This window comes from Phycodurus eques, chromosome 4 (genome assembly GCF_024500275.1).
Source record: "Phycodurus eques isolate BA_2022a chromosome 4, UOR_Pequ_1.1, whole genome shotgun sequence".
Taxonomy (NCBI): domain Eukaryota; kingdom Metazoa; phylum Chordata; class Actinopteri; order Syngnathiformes; family Syngnathidae; genus Phycodurus; species Phycodurus eques.
This window is the reverse complement of record NC_084528.1, coordinates 28,611,808-28,639,567: the sequence shown is the minus strand read 5'-3', so window position 1 is coordinate 28,639,567 and position 27,760 is coordinate 28,611,808. Positions and strand designations below refer to the sequence as shown.

General features: G+C 41.4%; 2 protein-coding genes across 5 annotated transcripts; one reads left to right on the top strand and one right to left on the bottom strand.

The window, feature by feature from the left end:
- Positions 1-218: 218 nt before the first annotated feature.
- On the top strand, positions 219-2,210 carry si:dkey-79d12.4 (zinc finger protein 11). The gene is made up of 2 exons (XM_061675064.1): positions 219-267; positions 729-2,210. Coding segments are annotated over exons 1-2 (1,299 nt in total). The 5' UTR covers positions 219-265; the 3' UTR covers positions 2,026-2,210.
- Positions 2,071-26,032, bottom strand: kcnn4 (potassium intermediate/small conductance calcium-activated channel, subfamily N, member 4). Of its 4 annotated transcripts, none has more exons than XM_061675060.1 (9): positions 25,815-26,032; positions 19,903-19,998; positions 17,698-18,134; positions 15,976-16,177; positions 12,635-12,745; positions 7,554-7,675; positions 6,883-6,952; positions 5,494-5,660; positions 2,071-4,174 (listed from the first exon to the last, which is right to left on the bottom strand). In XM_061675060.1, the coding sequence occupies exons 1-9, from the start codon at positions 25,962-25,964 to the stop codon at positions 4,171-4,173; spliced, it is 1,359 nt and encodes a 452-aa protein (XP_061531044.1). In that variant the 5' UTR covers positions 25,965-26,032; the 3' UTR covers positions 2,071-4,170. The 4 variants fall into 4 exon arrangements, with proteins under 4 accessions (XP_061531044.1, XP_061531046.1, XP_061531045.1 ...); XM_061675062.1 differs by having other exon boundaries at positions 15,976-16,114; XM_061675061.1 differs by lacking the exon at positions 2,071-4,174 and adding an exon at positions 6,318-6,471 and having other exon boundaries at positions 5,583-5,660.
- Between the last annotated feature and the right edge of the window lie 1,728 nt (positions 26,033-27,760).

Sequence of the window (27,760 nt, the reverse complement as noted above, 5' to 3'; positions counted from 1 at the left end):
TTCCGCCACGATTGCTCCTTTTAACGTGACGAAAAGTTTTTAATATTAAATACGCATGATATGAACTATAGGAATGTAATTTTAGTGTTTATTTAATTATTTTTTTCCTTTTAAATGTATTTTTAACAACTTCATATTTGATACAGACCTCGTGCATTTGTGAAGTCGTACCGCCGCGGTGCATTCTGGGAATAGGAAGCGTATGCGTTATTGTTCCGGTTTGAAGGGCGCCATCGGCAGCATCGCCGTGTCTTCAAATTTATAAATGTAAGAGCTTTTTTCTTTCATAATAACGGGTCACCATTAAAGAATCACGCCCATTCGATATTAGCAAACTTTGGCCACAAAACCTACAATTTAGAGACTGACTGTAAACCCGTAGCTTCAAGTTATTTAACCAATTGTGAGTTATATATCATAATACAATCACTCTTAACGCTCTGTTGTCTGCTGCAAGGTTTCATATTATTTCCCCAGTTACTGTTTATAACTCACAATATTATGTGTGAGAGTGTAATGTTGAAGTCTCATTTTTGTGCTAGTTTTTCCTGTTACAACACTTAGTGCAACTGTGTACAGATAGAACTACTTAAATGCCTGTTGATTTACAGGCCGAGGAGATGCGGAGTGGGGAATATGCAAACATTACGGGCATGCTTTTCGACTGTAATCTTGTTTACCAGTTAAGTTTATGAGTATTGATAAGATTGCCCTCTATTGGCCCAAAGGAGTGACGTAGCGTCGGACACGGAGCTCCCAGATAGCCCCGAGACGTATGGAGACAGCGTGGACTACGACCTGGGAAGACCTCTCGACTCTGACGACCTGAGCACGGACGAGTCATCAAGCAGCAAATCTGAGGACGATCATGACTGTGACTATAAAGCAGCTCAAAGTGATCCCAGCTACACAGAATCAGATGAGGACACGAACTCGAGCTTGACAGAGGCTGGGGATTCTGCAGACAATCCCAGACGAGGCCAGCCCACCCACGACACTAACAAGGACTCCATCTGCAAAGAGTGTGGCCGAGGGCCCTTCAGGTCCCTCAAGCTACATCTGCGGCACTGTACCAGCGTGATGGGCATAATATTTCAGTGCTTTCGCTGCATGATGAGCTTTCCCAACGAGGCGGCTCTCAAGGAGCACCGCACCTTCTTGTACTCCTGTGACAGCTGCGGCCAGGTGTTCAAACACTGGGACCTGCACCATAAGCACCCGCCTCCCAACAGAGGCGTCTTGCGCTTGCTCTTCTTCTGCTCCGAATCCATGCCCAAAGTGTGCGCCATATGCAAGTGCTTCTTTGTCAACGAAAAGTGTCTGTTCACCCACGTCACCAAAGTTCACACGTCTGTGGTCAGCACCAAGGTGCGCATCATGAAAAGAACGTCGAGATTGACTGACAATAAGGTGCCGTCGAATGTCGTCGCCGCCGCGAGTACTCCCGTCGTCCACAATAAGCAGGTCATTAATGGACAGCTGTTGACGGACCATACGTATTCTTCTGCTAAAGTCGAGGCAAGCTTCCCTGTCCCAGCCTGCTCAGCTCCACAACCCACCATTCCGCCAGTGTTTGATAGTCAAAGCCAGGCGCTGGCCTCGACGAAGCGCACGAACACAAGCTGGCGCTCCAAAGCGCCACGACCCTGCAGGCAGTGCGGCACCATCCTGCGGCAGCCCTACCTCGCCATTTGCCACCGCTACCTCCACCGCGGCCGTCGCTCGCACCGGTGCCAGTGCGGCCGGGCCTTCAAGCACCGGCTGCACCTCCTGCGGCACTGCGTGCAGCACGCCGAGGCCGAGAGCTACATCTGCGTCAACTGCGGCAACACGTTCACCGGAGCTAGACTCTTAGCCAAGCACCTGGGGACATGGAAGGAAAAAAAATGTCGAGGAAAATGCACGATGCCCCTCGCGTGCAGCTGTGGACATTTCTTTTATAGGGCCTCTGCCTACATATGGCATCAACTTAAAAACAATGTGAAAACCAGACATTTGAAAACCTCTTTAAATGATAAGCACTAGTCCAAAAGTGTCAAAACCAAAAAGAAGTCCTTTTTCAAAACCACAGGTTTGTTTAGAAGGCAAACACACTCCACACAGCTTTTAATTCCAGGCATTTCCTGGACAGTTTTTGAAGACGTGCAAATTCCAAGTTATTTTGACAACATAACAGAATACAAGAAATGTCAGCTATTTTAGCTTTTTTTTTTTTTAGCTCCAGTTTATCCCCTCCAGAGAGATAGTTTCTCCAGTTGTGCGAGGTTTTCTCACAAAGTGCTTCCTTTCCAATGAGGTATCTGATTTTGGATTTTTTTGTTTGAATGGAAGATGCACAGTGAACCCCCGCTATTCGCTAGGGAAAGGGACCGAGCTTGAAGATAATTAAGTGATGTCCCCTTTGTAATTGCATATAGATGCCACAAGATGGCAGCAAAGGACCTAAACAGATCATAAAGCATCAACACCTTGCTACTGGCATATGTACACTATCAAGAACACGTTACATAAGTGACTGTATTCAGTAATTATTCAGCACAAACAAATCACCTTCACAAGAGGCTCATCAATAGTATCAGCTAGCGTGCTAGCACAAGCTGAGCTGACCATCACACATGTGCAAACAATAATGTGCACTTTCACAAAAAAAAAGGTATGAAGTCATTAAACTACCATTAATAATGTTAAGGATTAAAGGCAACATAGAATGGCAAAGTGGACAGCACTGGCTATTAGTTACTGCATTGAGGGAAAAGCAGGAATATGCTTTTAGTTTTACTTTTTACTGCAAGAGGCACATTCAAGGACCTGCATTTAAGGCCCGCCAACAAAACATGACATCTCAAAGGCAAATTTAAAAACATTGTAACTGAATTAAATTTATAAATGTCAATATTCCATCAGAAAGCGCCAAACTAAATGAATACGTGTCATTTAATTCTCAGGATGAATTATGCCTTCGACAAAGAACTAACAAAAATATAATCCCTTTTGGCCTTTTTTATTTATTTATTTTTTTAACTGAATGGAATATTAATGAGGTTCTTGTTGATGGATGGTGGGCTCTACAAGGCATCTAAACAACTGTTGTTTTGCATGTCAAAAGTAACGATCCCATTCATGGTTTGGGCCGTGCCTCTAACTTGGGGCATAAATATTTGAGTTTTCCACACCAACACAGGATAGTCTGCACTTACTACCCTTGAGCATGAACTGATGAAGCCTACTAGAATGAGAGGGGAAAGGTCTTCTAAGACAACCAGAACAGTCCAGTTGTGATTGAGTCAATCCCCAAACTAATACATTAATTTGTCTAAGCACAAAAAACGTGACTAGTTTTTCAGGGAATATTGGAGGATAGTTTTAAAAAAGATCTGAGAATATGCACATCTGCAAATGGTCAACGCGAATATGCGGGGGTTCACTGTATGTCAAATTTCAGGTGGTTCAAGTTCTCAACTGTGTTATGATCATTCACGGGTTGTCAAATTTCGGGTGGTTCAAGTTCTCAACTGTGTTATGATCATTCACGGGTTTTTGATGTAAATATTATTATAATTACATGCATTTAACCTACTCAATGTCCGCCTGGTGGAGCAGTTGAGCCACTGAGAAGCAGTCAGTTTGCACCCAGTCATAAGAATCAGAATTGTCCCCACACAAAGAGTAAACTAGATCTCCTGCATCCCATAATGACAGCCTTACATTTGAGATGAACATGCCAAGAGGTTAAAACATTTGAAATAAAGGTGTTTTCTTATGATGCAACACTGCATTTTTCCCCCCCACCGAGTTAGGACATTCTGAGTTGGATTTGTGTTTAAACATTTTGACTTCTGTATATAGCTGTCATGAAACGTAATACTAACACCAAAAAAGTTTAAAATAAATAAGGCACAGATGAGTCCAATCGAGCCTTTAAATAATGGCGTATTGTAATAAAAAATAATACAGCGCAAATCTTGATGCTTGACAGTGTCGATTAGAACGCTCTCGATGAATTCTTCCACAGTCACGATTGGCGAAGGACGCTCGAGACTGGGCCCGAAGGTGACCGCCCAAATGGTGGAAGCACGTAGAAGTAGCTCTGCACAGGTGGAGATGATCACCGCCTCCCTTCGGTAGGCATTGTCGGAAAAGTTTTTGTCTGAAGTGCGTGCGGCGGTCGTGTCACCTGCAGAGGAAACGTCACAAGATTATGACTGGCGTGCGGTCAGGGCCATCGAGGCCTCTGCTGGTCTAAACACTATCAGAAGCACTGACCTCCTTGAACAACCCTAGTTCTAATATTTGTTCCAATAAATTGTATTAACTTATTCCCAACGGTCCAATCTCTTCATTTTGTAGCGTTTCTCTTGGCTACACAGCTTCCAGTGCGTGCAGGTGGATGTTAGAATTTTTTGTTGTTGTTGTCCTAACAGATTTCAGCATCTATGTGCTGCCATGTCCATCAAATCTGTCCAGGGCCTTCAGAATCAGTGCTGCAAGGCCGATGTAACAAAAATGTTTAAACTATTTTAGCAGTAGTGGTGCCTTAATACGAGTGACCTGACTTAAAGGGTTTTCGTGATGCGAGGTGCCATTTGGCCGAATTTATTTTTTTATTTTTTGTTTTGACTTGCGAGCAAAAATTCAAGATACAAGCACTGTATTGTCACTTCATAACAAGAAGCAGTTTGGCTGTGAACAATTCTTTAAAAAAAGAGGCTTCAAGCTGTTTAATGTCACTTTCAATTATAGTTTACTGTAAAACTAAACATAAAGCAGACAGCTCCATGTGTATTTAAAACATCCACAGCTGAATGCTAGCACATAATACTAAATGCCACAGATGGGCCAATGAATAGAATGGATAGCTGTGGTTGTTGTAACCATTTTTTTTTTTTTATACTGCCCACTGTGGCCAAGTCTCTCACCCCAGAAGGAGTCGCAATGAATTAATCATGATGCACAAACTGTTTAATTCATTACATTCTATTAAATTATTTTATCAGTAAATGTTTTATGAAGTAAATAGAGTGCCATTTTCCTTGCACCACTGTACATTTAATGAGCATCACCCATATGATGTTTTTTTTTTTGTTTGTTTGTTTTTTTTCTGAATCGTACCAGATTATATACAGCGGGTATGGGAAGTTTTCAGAGCCCCTTAAATTTTTCCCTTTTTTTTTTTTTATATTGCAGCCATTTGCTAAAATCCAAATTTTCCACATTAATGTACACACAGCACCCCATATTGACAGGAGGGAAAAAAACGGAATTGTTGGGGGTCTGAATATTTTCCGTACCCACTGTACGTGGCCCAGATGCATGCTGTTACATTTGTTTTTTGTATAGATGTTTCTATAATTGCGACATAATAGTGGTATTATTAAGAGGTGGGTGGATTAGGTCGGGTAGTCCCCACTGCATTATGATGCCCCTTCTCGGCCATCTTGTGTCCTCTTGCTGATCTGCACAGCATCAGCCGCGAGTGTTGTGAGCTTTGTTTACCTGATCTCCTGGTTGCGGTGACGTAGGACCTGAGACAGCAGCTTTGAGGTTTCTTGGAAGCAGCGACTCAGCTCTTCCAGTTTCTGCTCCATGGACAGGATACGCTGCTCCAGCTCCCGATACGAGTTATTCCAATTGGCGCTGAGGTCGCACATGATCATCTGCATCTGGCCAAATAAATGCAAAGGTTTAAGTCGAAGAGCTGCACTTCTCCCGCCCTGTTGCGTCGAAAAACAAGTGTCGCTGTCCGTCGAGAATTTCATAATATGTCGCACATCTAATTATCTGATTGCGGGATGCAGTTTCACTGTGAGAAAATGCAAGCAGTTACTGCAATAAACCCGGAAGGAAGGAACAGCGAGCCAGCCAGCAAGGCCCTCTCTTGGCCTGAACAGGAGCACTGACCTACATTTACAACCTATATCGATGATTTGTTCCACAAAATTGACTTATAACCAAAATTATATTCTCTTCATTTTGTAGTGTTTCTCTTGGCTGCACTGCTTACAATTCTGTCTGTGAGATTTCTTGATTTTGTTTTTGTAAAATCAGATTTCAGCCATGCCACAGCCACTCTACACTGAAACTCTGCCACCCGGATGGCTAGCCCCCTGGTGTGTCAAATTTTCGTTTCATTTGTAGATATCCACAAGACAAGCAAGAACAAGGAAAATTCAATTAGTATCCCTCCGCCCCCGGTTGACGATTGGTTTTCAAAGGGGAAAAATGTTTGTACAGTCGCCCCCAGTCGCCTGTCGGCCACCCCGATAAATATTTTCTGCCTGCACCACTGATCTAGTCTGTCCAGGGATGATGTAACTTACATTACATTAACAACGGGACTGTTTCTTTAACCAATCAGATTTCATATTTGTCCTCTGCAAGGCCAGCGAGCTTGTCCTCGATGACGTCCACGTTTTTCCGTCCACCCATTGGTTGGTCAGAGCAAATCTTGTTACAAAACACATCTGAAGTGATCTGCACACATTATGTTGACTAATCAGCGTCTCTAAGTATGATGTTTTTTTTTTTTTTTTTCATGTTATTAGATAAATATTGATTCCGAATCGCTTAATGGCTCGTGCGATGACATGACAAATTGGCAGAAAACTCCACAGTTTTCCGCATAAACCAATCAGTCTTCACATCAGTGCTTCTTGCCCTCTTGTATTTTGAGGTTTATTCTATGGGGAGTTTAAATGTTTTTTTCTAAATGGCCTGATTCCCAACCGATGTTTTCAATAAAGACATTTTAATTAGTGTATAAGCAGCTCATGACAGATCTAAACATTGCGTTCATTGTTTTTTGGAATGGCCATCTTGTTTTTTCCCCCATTTGGTCAGGTGTTAAGACTTAGTGATGAAATCAATAAAACATCAATGGTTTACCTTTGGAAGGTCCACCATCTCGCTGACATAATCCCGCAGTTTTCTCTGTTTGAGGCGCAAGTGACGAAATCTGTAGAGAACAAGTTGGAATTTTACAAACACATTTTTTTAACGTATTTTGTCTCAACAGTTTAATGTAATTTCCAGTGTTCCCATAATCAAAACGCACATCTGATTTTCTGTACCGCTTATCCAATTCAGGGTGCCTAATACCAATGGACTCCGTAATGCAACCTAAAGGCCAATTCTGAGATTGTCATTTACAGACAAAAATAACAGAGCTGACATGATAACAGGCCCTTGATTTAAACAGGAAAATGCTGACAAATCACTTTTTGGATTCTGCACGCAGGACACACACACACAGATTCTAATCGTACTTCTTAACTTCCTTTCGTGTTTGCTTCGCTTGTTGTGAAAGAGGTGCTGAAGAAAGTTCCCTCTCAATTTCAATGTTCTGATTGCAACATATGTACCATATTACAGTACATTACATATGAAACTACTTAATATCTCTGTATCTCTTCTAGGAACTTCTAGGAGCCTTTTTTTTTTTTTACTGATTGAGGAGATAGATTGTTCAAATCAGTCAACCAATTTGCTTGTGCTTATGACAATGAAGTTGTCATGTAAGACACATGCGCATCCTGCCTGCAGCTGTAGCAACGTACACTCTGATGGCCTCCAGAAGACATCTCTGGTGTCTTCGGTGCTCTCCTCGGGTTCCTTTGGTCAGGTTGGCTCGGTGCAGAAGCCAGCACTCCCTCAGCACGTTTGCAGCAGCGTGGCGGATCTGCTCAACAAGTGTGGAGGTAAGATGCACTCTACTACTTAGCCTAGACTTTGGCGAAATAAGAGAAAAGGTTAAGGCATTCAAGTCATGTACAACCCCAATTCCAATGAAGTTGGGACGTGTTAAACATAAATAAAAACATAATACAATGATTTGCAAATCATGTTCAACCTATATTCAACTGAATACACTACATGTTCAAACTGATCAACTTTATTGTTTTTAGCAAATACTCATTAACTTAGAATTTTATGGCTGCTACACGTTCCAAAAAAAAGCTGGGACAGGTGGGCACAAAGACTGAGAAAGTTGAGGAATGCTCATCAAACACCTGTTTGGAACATCCCACAGGTGAACAGGCTAATTGGGAACAGGTGGGTGCCATGATTGGGTAGAAAAGGAGCTTCCCTGAATTGCTCAGTCATTCACAAGCAAAGATGGGGCGAGGTTCACCTCTTTGTGAACAAGTGCGTGAGAAAATAGTGGAACAGTTTAAGGACAATGTTCCTCAATGTACAATTGCAAGGAATTTAGGGATTTCATCATCTGCGGACCATAATATCATCAAAAGGTTCAGAGAATCTGGAGAAATCACTGCATGTAAGCGGCAAGGCCGAAAACCAACATTGAATGCCCGTGACCTTCGATCCCTCAGGCGGCACTGCATCAGAAACCGACATCAATGTGTAAAGGCTATCATCACATGGGCTCAGGAACGCTTCAGAAAACCAATGTCAGTAAATACAGTTCGGCGCTACATCCGTAAGTGCAACTTGAAACTCTACTATGCAAAGCAAAAGCCAATTATCAACAACACCCAGAAACGCCGCCGGCTTCTCTGGGACCGAGCTCATCTAAGATGGATTGATGCAAAGTGGAAAAGTGTTCTATGGTAATTGTTTTTGGAAATTGTGGACGTGGTGTGAGGAAAAGAACCATCCGGACTGTTATGGATGCAAAGTTCAAAAGCCAGCATCTGTGATGGTATGGGGCTATGTTAGTGCCAATGGCATGGGTCACTTACACATCTATGAAGGCACCATTAATGCTGAAAGGTACATACGGGTTTTGGAGGAACATATGCTGCCATCCAAGCAACGTGTTTTTCATGGATGCCCCTGCTTATTTCAGCAAGACAATGCCAAACCATATTCTGCACGTGTTACAACTGCGTGGCTTCGTAGTAAAAGAGTGCGAGTACTAGACTGGTCTGCCTGCAATCCAGACCTGTTTCCCTTTGAAAATGTGCAGCGCATTATGAAGCGTAAAATACCACAACGGCGACCCCGGACTGTAGAACAGCCGAAGCTGTACAACAAGCAAGAATGGGAAAGAATTCCACCTACAAAGCTTCCACAATTAGTGTCCTCAGTTCCCAAACGTTTATTGAATGTTGTTAAGAGAAATGGTGATGTAACACAGTGGTAAACATGACCCTGTCCCAGCTTTTTTGGAACGTGTTGCAGCCATAAAATTCTAAGTTAATGATTATTTGCTGAAAACAATGAAGTTTATTAGTTTGAACATTAAATATCTTGTCTTTGTAGTGTATTCAATGAACTATAGATTGAACATGATTTGCAAATCATTGTATTCTGTTCTTATTTATGTTTAACACAACGTCCCAACCTCATTGGAATTGGGGTTGGAAATAAGTTTTCTCTGTTTTGCTGTAGTTGAATTCCACGGTAAACAGGTCGCATATAAATTCAGAGCAGGCCCACAAACTGATCTTAGTTATTTTGCCAGTTACTGTTTAACAAAATTTAACGAGGCTCTTCGAAAAAGGTGATTTTTGTTGTCAGTGATGGTCCTCAAATGCTCAACTATTGCGTATTGAGTGATAAACGGGGGGTTTACTATAAACTACTGGGAATGGAGGCCGAGCCCTGCCGCGAATAGCAAAAATCTATGCATAATTGACACCAACCGAAAAAGGATCGTAAGTGCCAATAGATGCCACAAGATGGCGGCAAAACACTTAACACTTATGCTCCTGAACTCACTTCAACTTAGTACATTGACACAAAGATGCCAGAAAATGATGCCGAAATATTTCTTTGGCTTGAGCACAAAAACAGTGAATAGGTATGTTGTTCGGTGAAGAACAGAGGACAGGGTAAAACTCTTTCTTTAAATCTGCAAATCGGTAAATTTGACGATACTGAACAGCAGCTGTGTGGTTGTTCATAGGAGCCAAATAAGAAAAAGAACTTTCCCTGCTGCACCTTACCCAACATTGCCGCCGCTTGCATCATTTTGCAGCTTTTGTCTTTGATTCTATTCGTGCGCGTTTTGTCTTCCTGCCCAATCACCATAGGTGCCCAGTGATGATGTCACGCCGGCCCCACTGCGAGGGTTATTAATAGAGGCTGTCAGGGTCCGCATCCAGGTGTCTTTCCCTGTTCCCATCAGTGTAAATCTGGCGTCGAAGGATGCACGCACACACACGAGGACCAAAACAATCAGCGAGCAATGTGTAAAGATGCACCTTGTGACAGGATGCAGCCACTGGAAGACAGGAAATGGTTGTATCCTCCAAAACAGTGCACATAGCGCCACCGGGCACTAGTTTGCTGAGAACACTGTGTATGAATCACACCTCGCAACTCAGATTGTGTGGGACAAAAAAAAAAAAAAAAAAAACTAGTAATAATAATCATTTAAATGAGGCCTAACTAGTTCTGCGGCAGTATTTCTTTGTAACTGTTTGTTTATTAGACTTCTCCCTTTTTCTGAGTGCTAAGCAAACACTTAAGTCCTGTTCAGTCTTCCAAATAGAGTTAACACCTCTGCAAGACACACAAACACAGACGCCCACAGAGTCAATGTTTCCTTCGCCATCACCCCTTCCTTGGAATCCACGACTTTACTTCGGCCCTCGCTGTGTCGCGCTTCGCTGTTTGCGGATTCCATGTGTCACAGATTTTTATATCGTACATGTATAATTTTAAATCACGGACTTTTCGCTATATTGCAGGATTCCAAATTTGGGATTATTTCACACTTGTTAAAAGAAGTTAAATTTCGATGTGCCGATCGGAAAGCACAACTGTCTTAAGTGACACAACTGGACGTCTATGGTAAAGGAGACATTGCTAGCTAATTTAATATAAACTACCACTGCTAGTTAGAACAGATTGTAATCCCTCAACCGGTGGTTAAATCGCAAACAATCAGATATTCACACACGACCTGCCATTTGCCACAGCTAACACCGAATCACTCAACACAGATTGGCTAACGGATCAGCCAGTTAAACAGCCGGCCAACTCTACACTCTCATTCGCTGACTCCGACATCCCTCAACAGAGTGGGCCCCGTCTCAAGCCACACGCATTCAGTCACGTATAGAGTACTGTAGAATCTGAGGATGGCGACTCCAAGTGGACAAAATTCATATCTGCACCTTACATGCATACTGTATCGCTATGATGCAAAAACCTTTAAAATATTTATAAATATTAAAACAAAATATATGGTGGCTACTTTACGGCTTCCGTCTATTGAGGGGGAGTCCTTCTGGAAAGTAACCACCGTGCGATAAACGTATCATTCAACAGTAATCGCGCCTTGCTTTAACTAAATCAAATTTACAGTATGTATATGAATGTATAATATGCTGCAACGATGTTAACAACAGGAGCTCCTGCAGAATGCATTTGTTTATCGTTTTTGTCCCCACCGCACGAGGAATACTATTATATAAACACACACACACATACATACAGTTTCCTGCCAATCACTGCCGCCGTCCTGAACTGACACAAGTTGCTTTCCGGACAAAAGATGATTTCCTCTGTTTGACGCCTTGAAATGGCTGTAAAAAAAGGTTGGCCGAGCTAAAAATAAATATGAAAAGGCCTACAAACCAAAACATGCGCGTGACACGTGGAAATTGGTCAAGTTTCCTCTTCTCCCACTGTGCTGCCCAAAGCATCGAGGTGAGCATGAATCGAACGCAGCCAAAATAATAGATATAGAAAGAATGTCAATCATAATATCTTATGCTGTAAACAAAATACACCAAAAAATAATAAACAGTATATACTCATATACAGTGCTAAACAAATTAATTTTACCACCACTTTCAGGTTTTTGTCTCAGACAGCATCCAGCGTCATGCACTGCTTTAATGTAGACTCTCTCAATTTCAGTGAATCATCACATTTTTTGAACAGAAGTAAGGAATTTCAAATTAAATTTACCACTTGTTTTAATGCTCTGCAAACCCGGAAATTAATCAAACTTTATATTGACTCACTGAAAGCTTTTTCTATATTCAGGAGTAACATTTTAAATAATTTGACATCTTAAGAAACAATAATGTAAAATAATTCATATTTAAATAAATAAATCAGAAAAATCATGGGGCGAAAAAACTAAATTATATATGATAATGTGTAATAATTAGAATTTAGCATTAAAAATATCATTTAGGTTGTACATATCAGTGTATTAACCATTGCAGAAAATGATTTTGATAATTACCAATGTTGTTAATTTTGAGTAGCTGTGGCCTTTGAGGTCTAATACATTTGTGAAGCACTGTATGTATTGTCATGTTATGAAGTCTATCATTCATACACTAATTTAGTTGTTTGTATGGCTTCCTCGTTGGTCATGTCACAAAACCTTTCAACAATTGAGCTTTACCCCCCCCCCCCCCCCCCCTCACACACACACAAAGCACATCTTCTGTTCAAGCTAAAATAATCACTTAAAGATGAAAAATGAAAAATAAATATCATAATCAGACATGTGGTCTACAAACACATTTGTAATTTCCTTTTATTTCATTGTTGTTTAGCCTCACAGCAAACGTTTAACGACTCAACTTGCGACTTCATCACAGCACAATTTTCCATTACCTGGTTGAATAGCAATTTTGGCGATCAAAATGTTATTTTGTGTGAGTGAATGCCTCATGCATTGCAAATGTGTTTTTGTAGCACTTACCCCTTTTGAGATCTGGATGTCCAGCATGAAAAAGTGCACATGCTTCTCTCCTTTATTCAAAGCCAGCTTCTTGGTTACCACGGCGACCAGCATGGCGGTGCAGGCTACACCCTGAAAGCCGACACAATCGCACAAAACTGTCTATTACGCACACGTAATATAATAAACTTTCTGCCTGTACCATCAACAAATATTTATACCCTAGCGACACATTCCTCGTGAAGGAAAAAACAAATTGGGTCAATGTTGCTCCTCGTACCTCTTATGGTTATGGCCAATAAATCAAAGTTCTATTTACACATAGGGTAAAGTATGTTAGTTAAACACAAGACTGTGTGGCACAGCTATAACAGTGCAGGTTTCCTCTGAGAATAGCTCGCTGCTATTGCTGGGCAGCGGACGACAGAATGATGGAGGAGATTAAGATGGGCCACAAAACAAAAATACACACACTTAAAACAAACACACGTCACAGGACATACACAGAAAACACTGGTGGAACCCCCTGACTACCAGAAAATAATAACAAAAGCACATTTTACCTTTTTTTTTTCTCTTCAGCTTGCGTCAGAAAGAGAAGGACAAAGGAAAAGCGTAAGAAAGCATTCGGTTTGAATAACATACACTATATGGACAAAAGGCAAAACGTTGATCAGTACAGTATACTCCTGCATATATATTCGTGGTTCAGCATTTACCTATTCGTGGATGTTTTTGCGAGGACCTATTCTCCATTAGTTTCTAAAAAAAAAAATTATAATGTCACCTACTCGCTGTTTTTGTCCTCAGACTTAAGCACAGTATTACTTGGGCGCCATCTGGTGGCATCTTGTTACCAAGGAACTATGTTAAAGTGAATTGAGGAGCTTCATTTAGACAAAAGCAGTCCATTACAGCCATTTTGTGGTATTTATCCGCAACTATAAACAATTGCTCACTGATTTTCACTATTGCTACTTATTCCCCGCAAATAGTGCGGGTTCACTGTATTTTGAATATGTGTCGTACCAATAAAACATTTATTAAGCCCTACTGGTGTGACGAACAGAATATGTGCCAAATTTGTACTATCTATAGCAAAGAGTTTCTACTTTTGTTGCTATTGACTCTTGTTGAGTGTTTTACAATGTTTTATTTCAACAAATGGGCCAGAGCACCAGCAGCGTGCAGAAGAACCATACGGAGCGACAACAACCTACTGGTCACGCACACCAATTGAGGAGTCGTCAACGTCTCAGTCACTTACGTGATTAGCGTCTAAAAGTTCCGCGGCGCGCACTCAGCGGACACGCCCACACAGCCCTGCAGCTGGAGGGCAAGCTCTTTCATGATTTGGGAGCCTTATTGTCATTCCAATTTGGCAGACTTGTTAACAACACTTTTCTCTGTGGTGTGTCTAAAACAAATTTCCATTTTTTTTTTGGGGGGGGGGGGGGGGGGTCTTTCAGTGTTGGCCTCAGTTGAGGTCAGGTCAACTACTTTAACTAATAATAAAGACGAGTTTCAAAAGCAAAAATGGTTTGCGCCACTGCTTTGTGTCGGTCCAATTTGTGAACAAATCCCATCAACGATCTTCAAAGTATCTACTGCTTTGGAAGATAGTCAAGCTCACAACAGATTGGTCTTGTTTTGGATCTGAATTTGGATTTTCGATTTGGCTGCTGCTCAGTGCGCCACCCCTGAGATCCTTATCACCTTTAACAGAGAGCTGTGATGTATGTAGGAGCTTATCAAACTAACTTTAATGTCCCTTATATAAAAACAATATATACAGTATTTTTTGGGATGGGTTGGTTTTAGCCTGTTGTTGAGTTGAGCTCGGCCCCTGAGTTCTCCTCTTAATTCTTTATCTCAATTAGACGTTGCATTTAGAGTTGTAAATGGCTTCATCTTTTCTTCTGTTTGAACGGCCTGGCAATGTGTCCCAATACTTTAGTCCATATAGTGTACACAGGAGAACCCTTAGTTAACCTTGAATTCCAATCAGTCACCAAATAAAACATGGAATGACAACCAGACAGGTAAATCAGAGTTGTCTGAACATTTTTTAAGTACCGATCGCTTTCCACCATCTTTCAGGTGTGCACAGCTCTGCGGTCACTGGCTCCCATCATTCTTTGCTCCGTTGGGAAAAGGACATTTATCTTTTTCCGAATGGTGGGCACAGGTTGGCACACCCTCGTTGTAGTGCTGCCAAGGGCAATAAAAAGACCCTAAAAATGGATAGGATGGAAAGCTTTGCCTTATAAGGGGAGAAGCTTATAAAAAGCAAGGGCGATGGAGAAATAGAAATGATGGTTTTCCACTGTACTGAAGTCTCATTCCCACATCACCAGAGACACCAATCTGCCAACGCAGTGAATCTCTCTCCTCACTCCCTGTTGATATTATTATTCGACTTGTTATACTTGCACACCCGCTTCCTCTTTCAACACGCGGACACACCCTTTTTTATTTTGCCCATTTAAAATAAAATTAGTCAAATGAATGCTTTGTCATCTATTCCCAAGAGACTGAGATATTTGTTTACCTTGTTTGGTATAGTGCATGACATGTTTAACTTTTTTTGCTATTTAAAAATTCCTATTATTAGAAAATGATGGAACAATGGCACGTTGCCCTAAAGCAAGGGTGGATAAAGTACGGCCTGAGGGCTACATATGGCCCGTTCCATTCTTTAGTCCAGCCCGTCAAGCACTTAGAATATCCATTCCATCCATTTCAACACCGCTTATCCTGGTTAGGGTCACGGGGCGCTGGAGCCTATCCCAGCTGGCTTCGGGCGAAAGGCGGACTACACCCTGAACTGGGGGTTGTATTTAAAAAGATGCAGTAATGTGATTGGTCTGAATAAAAAGAAAAAATGTTACTTTAATAGCTCCTATCCCATGTCAGGGTCTGAGTCAATCAAACTATTAGAATAGATATATAAATGAACAAATAAGGAAGGCACAATGAAGAAAAGGAAGTTTTGAATTGAGAATGAGGGAATGGATTGAAAGGCAGAAGGATGAAACCTGGTGAGGATTGAAATAATAGATTCTGATAACAGGGGATGAAAGTACGTAAATTCAATTTAAGTGGCTGAAGTAGAAGTGAGCGCAGTTTTCTAGGCAGAAAAGGCAAACGCAGCAGAAGAGACCTTTATGAAAGGAACACTTTGCACGTGATGCAACATTAGGAAACAAAACAGCAACGGAACATCTTGTATGATTTTTCTGATCACGTTGGTGTCCGCGTGACAAAATAAGCATAACTCAGAGCAGGTCAAACCGAGATAAAGCATCTCAGAGGCCGCAACACGCACGGCTCGGCAAGAACAGCGAAGCGGAGCGAGTTACCATGACTCCTGTGAAGAGACACACCGACTTGCCACAGCGAGTGTTGGGCGCCACGTCGCCGTAGCCCACCGTCAGGAAGGTGATGGCGATGAGCCACAAGGCCGTTTCCATGTGGTCTGTCGAGCCCGCGGTTTGCCTGCTTGGGAGATGAATCAACAGGGTGGAACCGCTTCTTAATTTTCTATTCAACTGTAGCACAGCGCTGAAATCAAAGCCAACCACAACATATTATAGATTTGCCTATAACTTTTCCTTGAAGGAAATCTCTCCATTGAATATGTGATCTCAACAACACATTTGATTTTATGCCAGATATATTCCATTACTTTAAATGCTATTGGTGACTAATAACACATTTGCCACACTATTGTCACATACAGACAGAGGAGCCGCTTTGGTTGGCGGCAAATGAGACGCCGTAACCACACCCACAGTGGCACAGCCCGCCCACTATCACATCCGCAGGGCTACGAAATTACCAAGGCCGGTCTAACCCGCCCATGGTGGACATTTGCGTCAGATTTACAGAAAAAGGGCCATAAAAGTTCCACGGCGAGTTATGGAAATGTGAAGAAAAAAAAAAAAAAGTAAATTTTATGTCCTACTGTATATAATTACATGACTGAATAGTTCACTATAATATGCGCCATATATGAAGCTACAAAAGCGAAACTAATTAAAGGAGAACTGAAGACTCACATAAAATGGCACAATAGTATTATTTGTGTCATGTTCTTGTTTTATGGAGTAAAACTCAAATACACCCAAAATTTGCAGTAGGCATTCATTCTACTGTATGTCTTTGAACACAATTCACCTCATCTTTCAATCAAACATTCTGCAATGTGTCATAAAAGCTGTATGCTATCTTTTCACATGCATACTTCTGTCTTTTAGACTCATCGATCAATTTGAACAATTGATATGTTTGAGCCAATCGGAAGCCATGCACAGTATTAAAAAATGTAATGTGTTGCCTTTTCAGTCGGTGACATTGACGTTTCAGACGTCTCGTGTGTACAGTAAGTCTTACAAGGTGCGGCCTGTCAGTCAAATTGTGTGCAAAGTGTCAATGCAAACAAAAAAATGCAAAAAACAACAGAATGCCATTCAACGTGCCACTGGATGCGTGAGCTACTCAACCAATATCGTAAAGGTTTGATTATAATGACAAGTCAAATTGACCATCAAGGTCTATTGTACGGCGGAATGAAACTATCAACAATGACTGTAAGCAAGAGCAAACGTGTTTGTGTTAGTGTGTAGTGCAACAATGAGAAGAGCATGACAAACAAATAGCTGAAATGTTTTATCGACACTGTTATCTGATATGCTTGTTACTTGTTTGCAAGTTGAAGTCATAATAATCTTGCAGTTATTAATTATTACAGTAGCTTAGTAACAGATGTTCTTGTTTAATACGTATTAAATTCCCTCTGAAAGAAGAAAATCTATTCACAAATTATGATTATAATGAGTGAAACAAGAGTAACGTTGCGTATGGTAATGCTGTAGTATTACTGCTTAATACCCTTTTTGTGCATCATCTTCAAGCTATCAAAAATGCTCGACATAATAGACAGAACTGAAGTGAGGCCATACAGTATATGAGGCATGCGGAGGCGTCGCTTGACAATCTGAAGTTTTGGAGCATGAGTCATGAAAATTTTGATTGAGTCCCTATGTATTGATTGTGACATATAGTGTCGATGTGTTTGCTACCTCTCGCACAGGGTAAGCATCCAGGACGCCGTGAGCCAGAAGAAGAGGATGAAGACCAGTAAGGTGCGTGCCGGGTACTTGTTCATCAGCACCTTTAGTACGAAGCGGAAGGTGAAGTTGATATTGTTGAGCGAGCCGATGCTCCTGTAGGAGGCGCTCAGCAGCACTTTGCTGTGCAACAGGACGGCCCGGTGCACTAGATACAAGCGTAGGAACATCAGCACCGACAGCAGCAGCTCCAAATCCGCCAGCGCCGTATTGTGATGGTTGGAATCGCACAGCGGAGGTGCAGAAGAGGAGTTGCCGTGGAGGCCCACCTCCCAGTATGTGCCGACGGGATGGATGGCGCAGGCCAATAGCTCGAGCGTGATCACGAATACCCTATGGCTGGTCATGGCGATACGCCAGTCCACCTGGTTTTGATCTATGATGAAGAGCTGAAAGACATTGGGAATCTTATTGGATGAAAGTCCTGTTTTTATGACCAAAGAAAAACATATATGGAGCAGCGTAGCGCAGCGGGTAAGTCTACGGTGTTCGGTTAAAGCGCAGGTTGAAGTTGTCTACCTGGGTAAGACACTTAAATCACATTGCCTATGAATAAATATGTTTGGAAATTTGCAGCGGTTGGAGAGGCTGTAGGCGCAGAATGGCAGCCATTCTCCCCTCGGACTGCGCAAGGGCAGCTGTGTCTACACTAGTAGCTTAACACCACTAGGGTGCGACTGTGGAATGAATGAATAATGCGTGCTATTGTAAAGCATCTTTGAGTCGCGTGAAAGCGCTACATAAGATGAATGCATTATTATTATTATGTAGAACGTCACATGACCAAACCCAGAAAATAGTTTGCAGACTTTCTGTGTATGCTGCGATGACGAGCATAACTAAGAGTGGGCGACATGACGGTTTGAAGCCGAACTTGCTAAAATTTTGTTTTCTTGAGGTTTGTCATTGCTGACAATAAATGGAAAAAAAATCTGCAGGCGGTGAACACTGCATGTTAGCTCCTCCTTATCTCTTCAAAGCATACACGAACCCCTCCTTGTATCGCACGCGGCTTCTAACCACATTTAAAAACACTTTAGGTAAAAGCACAACTGCAGCTGGCCTGGCTCTATCATGCAGTGTAGTCAGTCACTGGCGGGCCGTGCATTTGGTACCTGGGCCTTGAGTGGGGACTTACCCAACTTAATGCACCTCTTACGATCACGCCTCAATTATACAAACTGCCAGTACTAAACAAAAAATGGATTATATCAGGATGCAACAGTGCCCTCGTACATCATCCAGAGCAGTTCAGAATCAATATTTATGTAAAAATATGACAAAAACATACTCACCGGAGATGCTGATTATTAAATGTAATAACGTGTGCAAATCGCTGCAGACCGGTTTTGCATGCATGTACTGTAAAGCATCTTTGAGTACATTGCTAATATAGTTTAGGTTACGTCAGCGAGCACTACTGATTCTGAAGGCCATGGGCAGATTTGACTGATATGGAAGCACATAGAGGCTGAAATGTGATTGGGGGGAAAAAATAAATCAATCAATCAAACATCCCCATACACTACTGGAAGCAGTGCAGCTAAGAGAAATCCAAAAGAAATGAATTAAGTAGACTGTTAGGAGTAAATGAATACAATTTCAGGGACCAAAGATTGGAATTCAGGTTGCAGATGCAGGTGAGTGCTTCTGATCATGTTTAGGCCAGCAGAGAAGGCCTTGCTAGCCGCGATGGCCTCCCGCACTGAGTGTGGTTCACCGCAGGAGGACTTTTGCACGTGTTTATAACGCACATAATGACAACATGTAATTGTGAGAGAGTGTTTATTGTGTTTAATTTCGACCCAATCCCTTCATGTATACAGAGCTCGCACACGACGGCCATGTGGCTTGGAAACACGCTGCAGCGCTAAATAACGTGTACGCTCACGGGGGCAAAGTTTTTGACCAGGGATTTCTATTCTAAAATCTATATATAAATCCAGCAAAACGAGCACGAGTAATTGGTGTTGAGACTACCATCAGCAGAGCGAGACCTTCAACAATTGCCCTCAAGGTCAAAGTAAATTGTTTTGGACATTTGTTGGCATGTTGCACAAAATATGGCAGGCCACACCCTGACGAGGAGCTCTTCACGCACACAAATCAAAACGGCACCGTGAGGGAATCCAAAGTACTGGAAACTGAGGACCTCACCCTGATGTCCTTGTAATGGAACGCGATGATGAAGATGAGGAGACAGCCAGTGGACAGGCTGATGGAACAGTTGATGATCAAGGCAATGTTCGTGCCCTGGACAAAAGAAACAAAACCACATTGTGATAAAGGAACAAAAGATTCAATATCAGTCAATATGAAGCCATTAAATAGTTGAGTCTACAACGGTGAGGTCAAGATAGCGTTTGTCTTTGAATATAGAAGAACAAAGCTGTTATGAACAAAGTCAAATCATTTTATAGCAATTTGACTGGCAGGGATCAGAAAACGCAAAAGCGGGTCAAACTAAAGTAGATCTTTCGAAAGGAGTTTGAACCGGCATGATGTATTGACACGAGAGGGAAGCGTATTAAAAGGGACATCAGCCGACCTCACAAGACCTCAGTTCAGTGAGCATCACAATGGATTAACTGTAGCCCCTCCTTTTTTATTATTTATTGATGTATTTTATTTGTTTGGGCTCTTTTAGCAACACATGGTCCATGAAAACGATTCTTCGAAATCGTGAAAAATCAAGCAGCTCTCTCCTCTCACTCAAACTCAAACTCTTTGGGCATGTCCGCTGTGTGCGGTGAGACCACGCCACACTCAACTGTCAATTGTCAATCAAAGACCAGTACTACGGCCTGGAAAAATGGATGCTATCTCATCTAGGTTTTTTTTATTTTTATTTTTTATGATGCCTACACATAACTACATGTTAGAGCTACGAAAGCCCCATATGGCTTACAAATTTAAAAAGTGGTTGATTTATTTTTAGACGTGCATGGCAGTTAAGAATTTTTAAATGTTACCTAAAAAGTAGCAGTTGGTTTGTTTCTTTCTTTAGTAAAAAAAAAAATTCTTTGGATGAGATGTGTGAGGTGCATCTGAGACGCAAATCAACTACGCATTACATTTCTGTCATCGGGCATTAAAATCAATCAAGAGAGTGCTTGTTGTTGTTGTTTACCCTAAAACTGATTTTTATTTCTACGGGGGAATATTGTTCCAAAAAACAAACAAATCATAAATCTACCAGCATCCTATAATAGATTGTGTTCAATCATAGGTGATCGAGTGATAATAAATATATTAAATAAGAATAATAAATACAAAATTATAATGAATAAATAAGATCGGTTTGCTACATGTTAGCCTTATATGATCTTTTCGGGATGATTTCACGGTGAGGCAGAATGTTTCATTCGGACAGAAGTGAGGCCATCAGCAGTTGACAGTTTTGCAGTTTTTGGAAGCATACCATTCACTTGTCCCTTTTTCCCCAATTGACACTGGAGCAACGTTGCGCAATAACTAATTTGCAAGAAGTTTGAAAAAAAACGCTATTGAAAAGGGATGGATAATTCACAGTTTACAGTACACTGTCTATTCAGAACTGATACATGCCGGAATCCACAGGCTCACGCGGTCTTTGGTTTCAAAGGCTCAAAGCGTCCAACGCAAGGTCAGTGAAGGTTTTGATGCACTCAAATGTGATGTACATTTAAAAAAGTAATGACAAACATTCAACATGGTGGAAAGTTGAGCGTTTAGGTGGTACAATGTGACGCCCCTGTTGGCATTCCCCGTGTTTTTCCTCCCGTTTCTGCAATAGCGTCCACACTGCGTCTGTATTCCGTCAGGGTTCTAATTAGCAGACTCCACAAAAAGGCTGAACATTTCCCCACATTCCATAACAGAGAGTTCAACGGCATGTTTCCTGCCAGCTTTCTAAAAGTGTTTTTGTAATGTTTTCCTGTTGGAAATAGTCATCTCAAGCCCGATGAGTTTAATTTTGGGTTAACCTTCGCACAGATTGTTTCTCACAGTCTTGGACGAGACATCATCAGCAGGTCGGCCCTCCCCCGGGCAATTGCGAGAGGAAAACTGAATGAAAATCCAATGCAAAGGATTTGTCTGGTTTGTTAGTAATGTAATAAATAAATAGAAGCCAAGGCACGTCACACGCACCTGATTTTGGGACTGCATGGCTTATTTAACCGTACAGAAAATAACTCACAATGCAATACAATCATTTTTGTATGTACACTATAGGCAGCTTTGTCGAACCTCCTTTGTGACTCAGTTTGAAATGTATCTTATTACTGAGGTAAAATCGTTACGGTCATTTGTATGCTTCCACATTGGAAAGCGTTGGATGTGTTTTTGAGGTAGTAACAAATAGACATGGGCGTAATACTTGATTGATTGTTATTATAATTGACTGACTGTCTTCAATGGAAGCTGAGCTACACTGGCATCGAAACAGGAAGTACAGAAACTTCAGAAAGAGATTCTCCATCCTGTTAAAAAACATCTGTCCATTTTGGATCAACAACATTCACACCTATGGAGAATTTAAAGTACTCAGTGAACCTCACGTTTTTGGAATGTAGAAGGAAGACAGAGCAACTGCAGAAAACTCACGCAAGCCCGTTTGGAATATGCAAACTCCGCACGGGAAGGCCAGAGGAGATTGAGAGAGATTCCAACCCAGAACCTCAAAACTGTGAGGCAGCCTGTCTGACCATTGCATCATTGTGATGCACCACAATAATTGAATAATCACATCCATCCACCCATCCATTGTCTGTACCGCTTTATCCTCACATCATCACCTAAAATTGCACACACAAAAAAAAACTAGCAAGTTGAAAAATTGGAATCTTTATATCAAGGTGTGCCTTTAGACACATGAGCAAGTGCACACGCCGGCCTCCGACATAGCTACAGATACTCTAATGACTTTCAGACTAACCACGCAAACACTCACATTATACACTTAATGACGCGGAAAGTTCTGAGGTTAATCTAGCTGCAGGGGGAAGAGGCCAAATGTGGAAAAAAAATCCTCCAGAAATAGCCCCTTTTCGTGCACAACCATCAGGGCCCGGGCTTAAAAGATAACTTTCGTACGCTGCCATTAACTTTGATAGGCCTTCCACTTAAACTACTCAGCAGCATTAATGCATTGGAGTGGTTTTCAAAACAAAAGACAAAATTAGACTGCAATCAATGCCGGATTACTTGGCCAGCTAAAGATTCTGCATGACTAAAAGGTTTATAACATGAGAAGTTGTGCATTCAAGATAATGAGCCTGCATGAAATGCAAAGAGGAATACAGACATGCAAGAACAAAGCAGCATATTCAAAAGAACATATGTTAGTTAGTCCGAATTACACTGCATAAAAATGTCAGCATTTTCCCGCCTTTTTTCCTCGGTCACCGTTCAGTATCAAAATCACCAGCAGGGACTATTTTGCCTTCTGAGGATATTTCTCTGTCTCAAGTCTAAAGTTCCCATGCCACCATTTTTTTTTATATAATCTTTGATGTCCTTTTATCGTGTTTTGGAAGATAATTTGGGTTACAAATGCCCAGGATGCCCTTTTTTTCGAGTTATTCTAGTTGGTCTTTTACGCCTAAATAAGCTTTGCTCCGATTGGCTCGCTGTTCTCTTTAATTTGAAAATGGAACGCAGTCAATAACTGCTGGCTTCAATTCACTTCCATGGCTGTAGCTAAGTGGCTCTAATTTATCACTGCCTTCGCAGCTAGGTGGTCGAATGTTTAGCTTTTTCCATGCGTTGATTGTGCGAGGCGGCCTTTGTTATCCACTGCGATCTGCATATTAATGTCATGAGGTTGTGTGTCTGGAAGCGGACTCTCTAATCAGCGAAGGGTTTAAATCAAGTTTGGCACGGCTCGCGCTGTCTGCTAATGAAGGTTGTTATGATGACAAACAAGGTGGGTGGTTTTCTGCACAAGGTATTAATAATGTAAAAAAAATAAAAAATATGAGCAGCATCTGTGATTAAATGTTCTTACGCCAAAGCGAAAGAGCAGAGACATACCGTGGCGCTCTTCTGCTCGTGTTAACTGTGATGACAATTTAACGAGGAGGACAAATAAATGTAAGTCATGGGTTATATCGTTGCTTGTCGAGAGAGCAGCTGGGTTTGCAGGCATAGCCAAAGTGTGATACAATGTTCAAGATAAAGTCCGTTTTAGAGAAAGGAATTTCAAGAAGATCGACCAGAGTCGTTCTGCCCGACTGCATTTCAAATGAATATCCAACACAATAGAAATAACCACAGAGGTGAGTATATGAAACTCCCCTGTTGCACAGAAAAACTGTTCCGGCATTGAAAGGCATACAGAACCAGCACACCCCATGACAAAGAAGATGAACTAGACATGTTTAAAAAAAAAAAATAATAATAAAGTAAAGTACAGTAGACCGGAGTAGTTAGTGGGCTGAATGTTGTGTAATGCGGCACCTCCTCAGCGTAAATAAAACAAATACAGCGAAGCTTCCGAAGTTTAATGTCCTGTAGTACAGCCCGCATCAAAGGACTCACGCCACCGGCTTTGTATAGCATTTTCTTTGGCTTTTCGCCATCACTTCGGAGAGACGGAAATGAGGAGAGTAGAAGAGGAATATACAAAGTAAGTAACTCACTTTCAAAGGATTAAGACTCAGGCGTTGTTGTTTTCTGTTTTACAGAATGGTCATTTTTTTTTACGCTTGTTTGAAACTTGAAAACTTCTGGAGATGTACATTTTCCGACCTGTCACGATGCTTATTTGTACACTTTTATGCTTTAAAATGTTTCTCAAAACATTGCCTGTACAGTTAATAAAGGTTTTCCTTTCCTTTATTTTCGAGAATAAAAGTTGTTTTGCAAATCTGAACCAGTGCGAGACACTCAACAGATTGTGTTCAACCATTGAGGTCCATCTATGAAGTGCATTAAAGCATCCGCTAACATTTTTACAAGACTCTCTTCACAAAAATTGTACAAGATGTAAACTTAAGTGCAGTGGCGGTATAGCTGGCAAGTGTACTTCATGTTAGTATCCATCCAACCTTCCATCCATCTTAACTGCTTTTCCTCACTTGAAGTATACTATTTCAATACTTTTTGGGAGTAACTTGGCCTAATTTTCATTTGTTGTAATAGTATAATATCAGTTGATATTTAACTCATTCACTGCCATTGACGGCTTTTGAAGTCAAATATCCATGTTAACTGGGAGGGCTGGCAGTGATTAAGTACATTTTATTTTAACTATGTGCAAAACATTTTAATTGAGTCATTATTTTTAGTACTTTTTTTCTTATATTTAAGTGCAGTGTTAATGGTCAAACTAAGCATAATGTTATAGTCGCTTACAATTTATTTTATGTGTATGTGTGTGTATATATATAATAATATAATATACATACAAAAAATACTTTTTAGTAATACAAACTGCCTCATTTGGGATGAACACTTAGGCCCAGTACATTCCTGTACTTTAATGTTATGTCATGATGTTGGTACCGCTAGTTTTTTTGAGGTGCTACTTTGTGTAAAAAACGTTTTTACAGGCATTGTGAACCTGCCACGACAGCAGCAACAGATTAAGAGAAGGAAGATATTCCCCATCCATGAAGAGAATTGTTTGTTTGTTGTTGCTGCTGGCAACATCAAACGATTGCCACTTGATAAAAGACAAACTATTTTGTGTGCAGAGGTTGTTTTTTTGGGTTTTTTTTTAAACTTTTGTGCCATCACTGCCATGCATATGCAGGTTATCAAAACGGGTCTTGTATAAAATATATACAATGCAAGTTAATTTTTACATTAGTGCTTAAGTACATTTCAGTCTGTACTTTTACTTAAGATGACTCAGTACTGCTACTTTTACCACTTTTTTTTTTTTTTGTGTAGACTTGACTGTGAGTACGTTTGCAACCTCTGCCATGACCCTTTTATCAGTCTGTCATTGTGATCTTATCCATATTTTGTTGTAAGAATTGCTTCCCCTGTGCAAAATGTCACAGTTGTAGAGCACGTCTTAAGTAAAATAAAGGCATACTGGGTGTACTAGAGAAAGAAGTGTGCTGACGGCGCGCACTTACCGGTTTGTAGACGTAAGGGCACATCTCAGTATGGAGGATCATCAGCAGTATTCCGAGCAGAGCTGCGCCCAAAGCGAGCGTGCACAGTCGCTTCTTGTCCTCCAGCAAGAACTTTCTGTCCCGCAGCCTGTACAGGTCGTCTCCCTCCATTTGAGCTGCCCTCTTGCCACCGGAATGAAGAGACACCGGCACGGAGCCGTCGTAGTTCCTGCAATCCACCTTGGAGTTGGCGTGCGTGCAGGCGCGCTTGGTCATCTCCATCTGCAGATGAGCGCACCCGAGGCGGCCCTTCTGCAGCCTCTCGTCGCCCCCCGGTGATGGGGATCCGGTCCCCTCCTGGTCTCCGGACATAGTGTCAGGTGTACACGGCCCTCGTCTCGTTTCACGCACATGGAAGCCGCTAATTGTGGAAGTGCACTGAACTCCCTTTAGAGAAAGAGAGGCGCGGCGCTGATGCTATTTCCCAGTCCGTGTTATCTTATCTTATTTGCATGCGTGCATAGCGCAGGCATATGCACGATTCACGCGGCGTGTGTTTGCAACCACGCCGGTGGGGTGTGGGAGTGTAATAGTGTAATGCCACACTCCAAGGAATGTGCGGTCTCCACATATACGTCATAGTGGGGCAAAAAATAAAACAAATACAAATTGCAGACTGGAGTTGATTTACACAACATTCAAAGTGAAGCACTAAATGGGATGCTGAATATCATCTTGGCCCGAAATGAACAACAGTCAAGCGCAAGAATAGATCAAATCCTTAAGAACAATGTAAAATGTACAACAAAAAGAGTATTGTCTGAAACAATCTGAAACAAGGTGACAAAAAAAAAACGCTTTCAAAACCAAGTATAAAGTTGCTTATCTTAAAACTCGGTACAAATGTGCAATCTTTCATTCAAAAATCAAAACCAACTACCTTGATCCAAACATTGAACTCTTTATGTTACTCTGTTATTTCTTGATTCTACTACACAAAAATATAACAGAAAATACTACTCCAGGCTCTGTTGGCTGTTAATTGCTCTTTAGAGCCCCCTGGTGGCCGTGAAATAACAATTGAAATATTGTCCTGAAATGTTCATGGTTTTTAGTTTAAATACTTGCTTGAAGGTTTATTTGTGCGGGGGGGGGGGGGGGGGGGGGGGGTGTTTGTTTAAGCCTGTTTTCTTCTTATCAGCCAAATGACGTCTTTGTTGGATCAGGTCTGGTCAAAAGACGAGAGCTGTGATTGAATTTCTTGCTTTGGAAGGGGAACCACCATGAAACATTTTCAAAAGGTTGATAAAATGTCCATGGGGTTAGGGTTATGCCATCAATGGTGACTCGACCCTCTTCTCTTGTTCTCCGTCTTTGATCCTGGACACCCACTTTTTGACTGTGGAGTAGCCTATTGCAGCTTCCCCATACGCATTTTTTTTACCCTTTTAAAAAGGTGTAGCGGTGGTTTCCCTTCTAAATCAGGATTTTTAATCCCAGTTCTCCGCTTCTGACGAACATCCAATGATTGTTATTTCCAAAATGGCTGACAGGAAGAGGACAGGCTTAAACACTTAAAAACTTCACAAATATTTAAACCACAATGAAAATCTCTTTAAAAATGGTTCAATTCTTGGGTTAAATTAAATTGGGCTCATTACATTTTGACCACCCCTCGTACTAATGAGCTAATTGTGAGCAGACTGTCCACTTCCAAGTTTTCCATCCATCCATCCATCCATCCATTTTCTTCCACTTAAGGTTTCACCGACTCCCTGATCACACCTGCAAATACCTGGCGGACCTATAAAGCCACATAACGAACATCGTAGCAGTTGGAAATTTTATTTTCACTAACTGTGCAACCACGTTTTCTTTTATTTGTACCTCCTCTCCCTGAAAGATATTTTCATTTGAGTTTAATTGGGATTTGACCAGGGTATTTTTTATTTTTGCCGATTATGTTT

What these genes read in the sequence shown, in the direction of transcription:
- kcnn4 (XM_061675060.1), bottom strand. Translation starts at nt 25,964, where the DNA reads ATGGAGGGAGACGACCTGTACAGGCTGCGGGACAGAAAGTTCTTGCTG. An exon ending in CTTCTGGAGGCCATCAGAGT is followed by an intron (nt 6,953 to 7,553) that starts GTACGTTGCTAC and finishes TGTTCTCTACAG; the next exon opens with ATTTCGTCACTTGCGCCTCA. An exon ending in AGATGGTGGACCTTCCAAAG is followed by an intron (nt 5,661 to 6,882) that starts GTAAACCATTGA and finishes TTATTTGGCCAG; the next exon opens with ATGCAGATGATCATGTGCGA.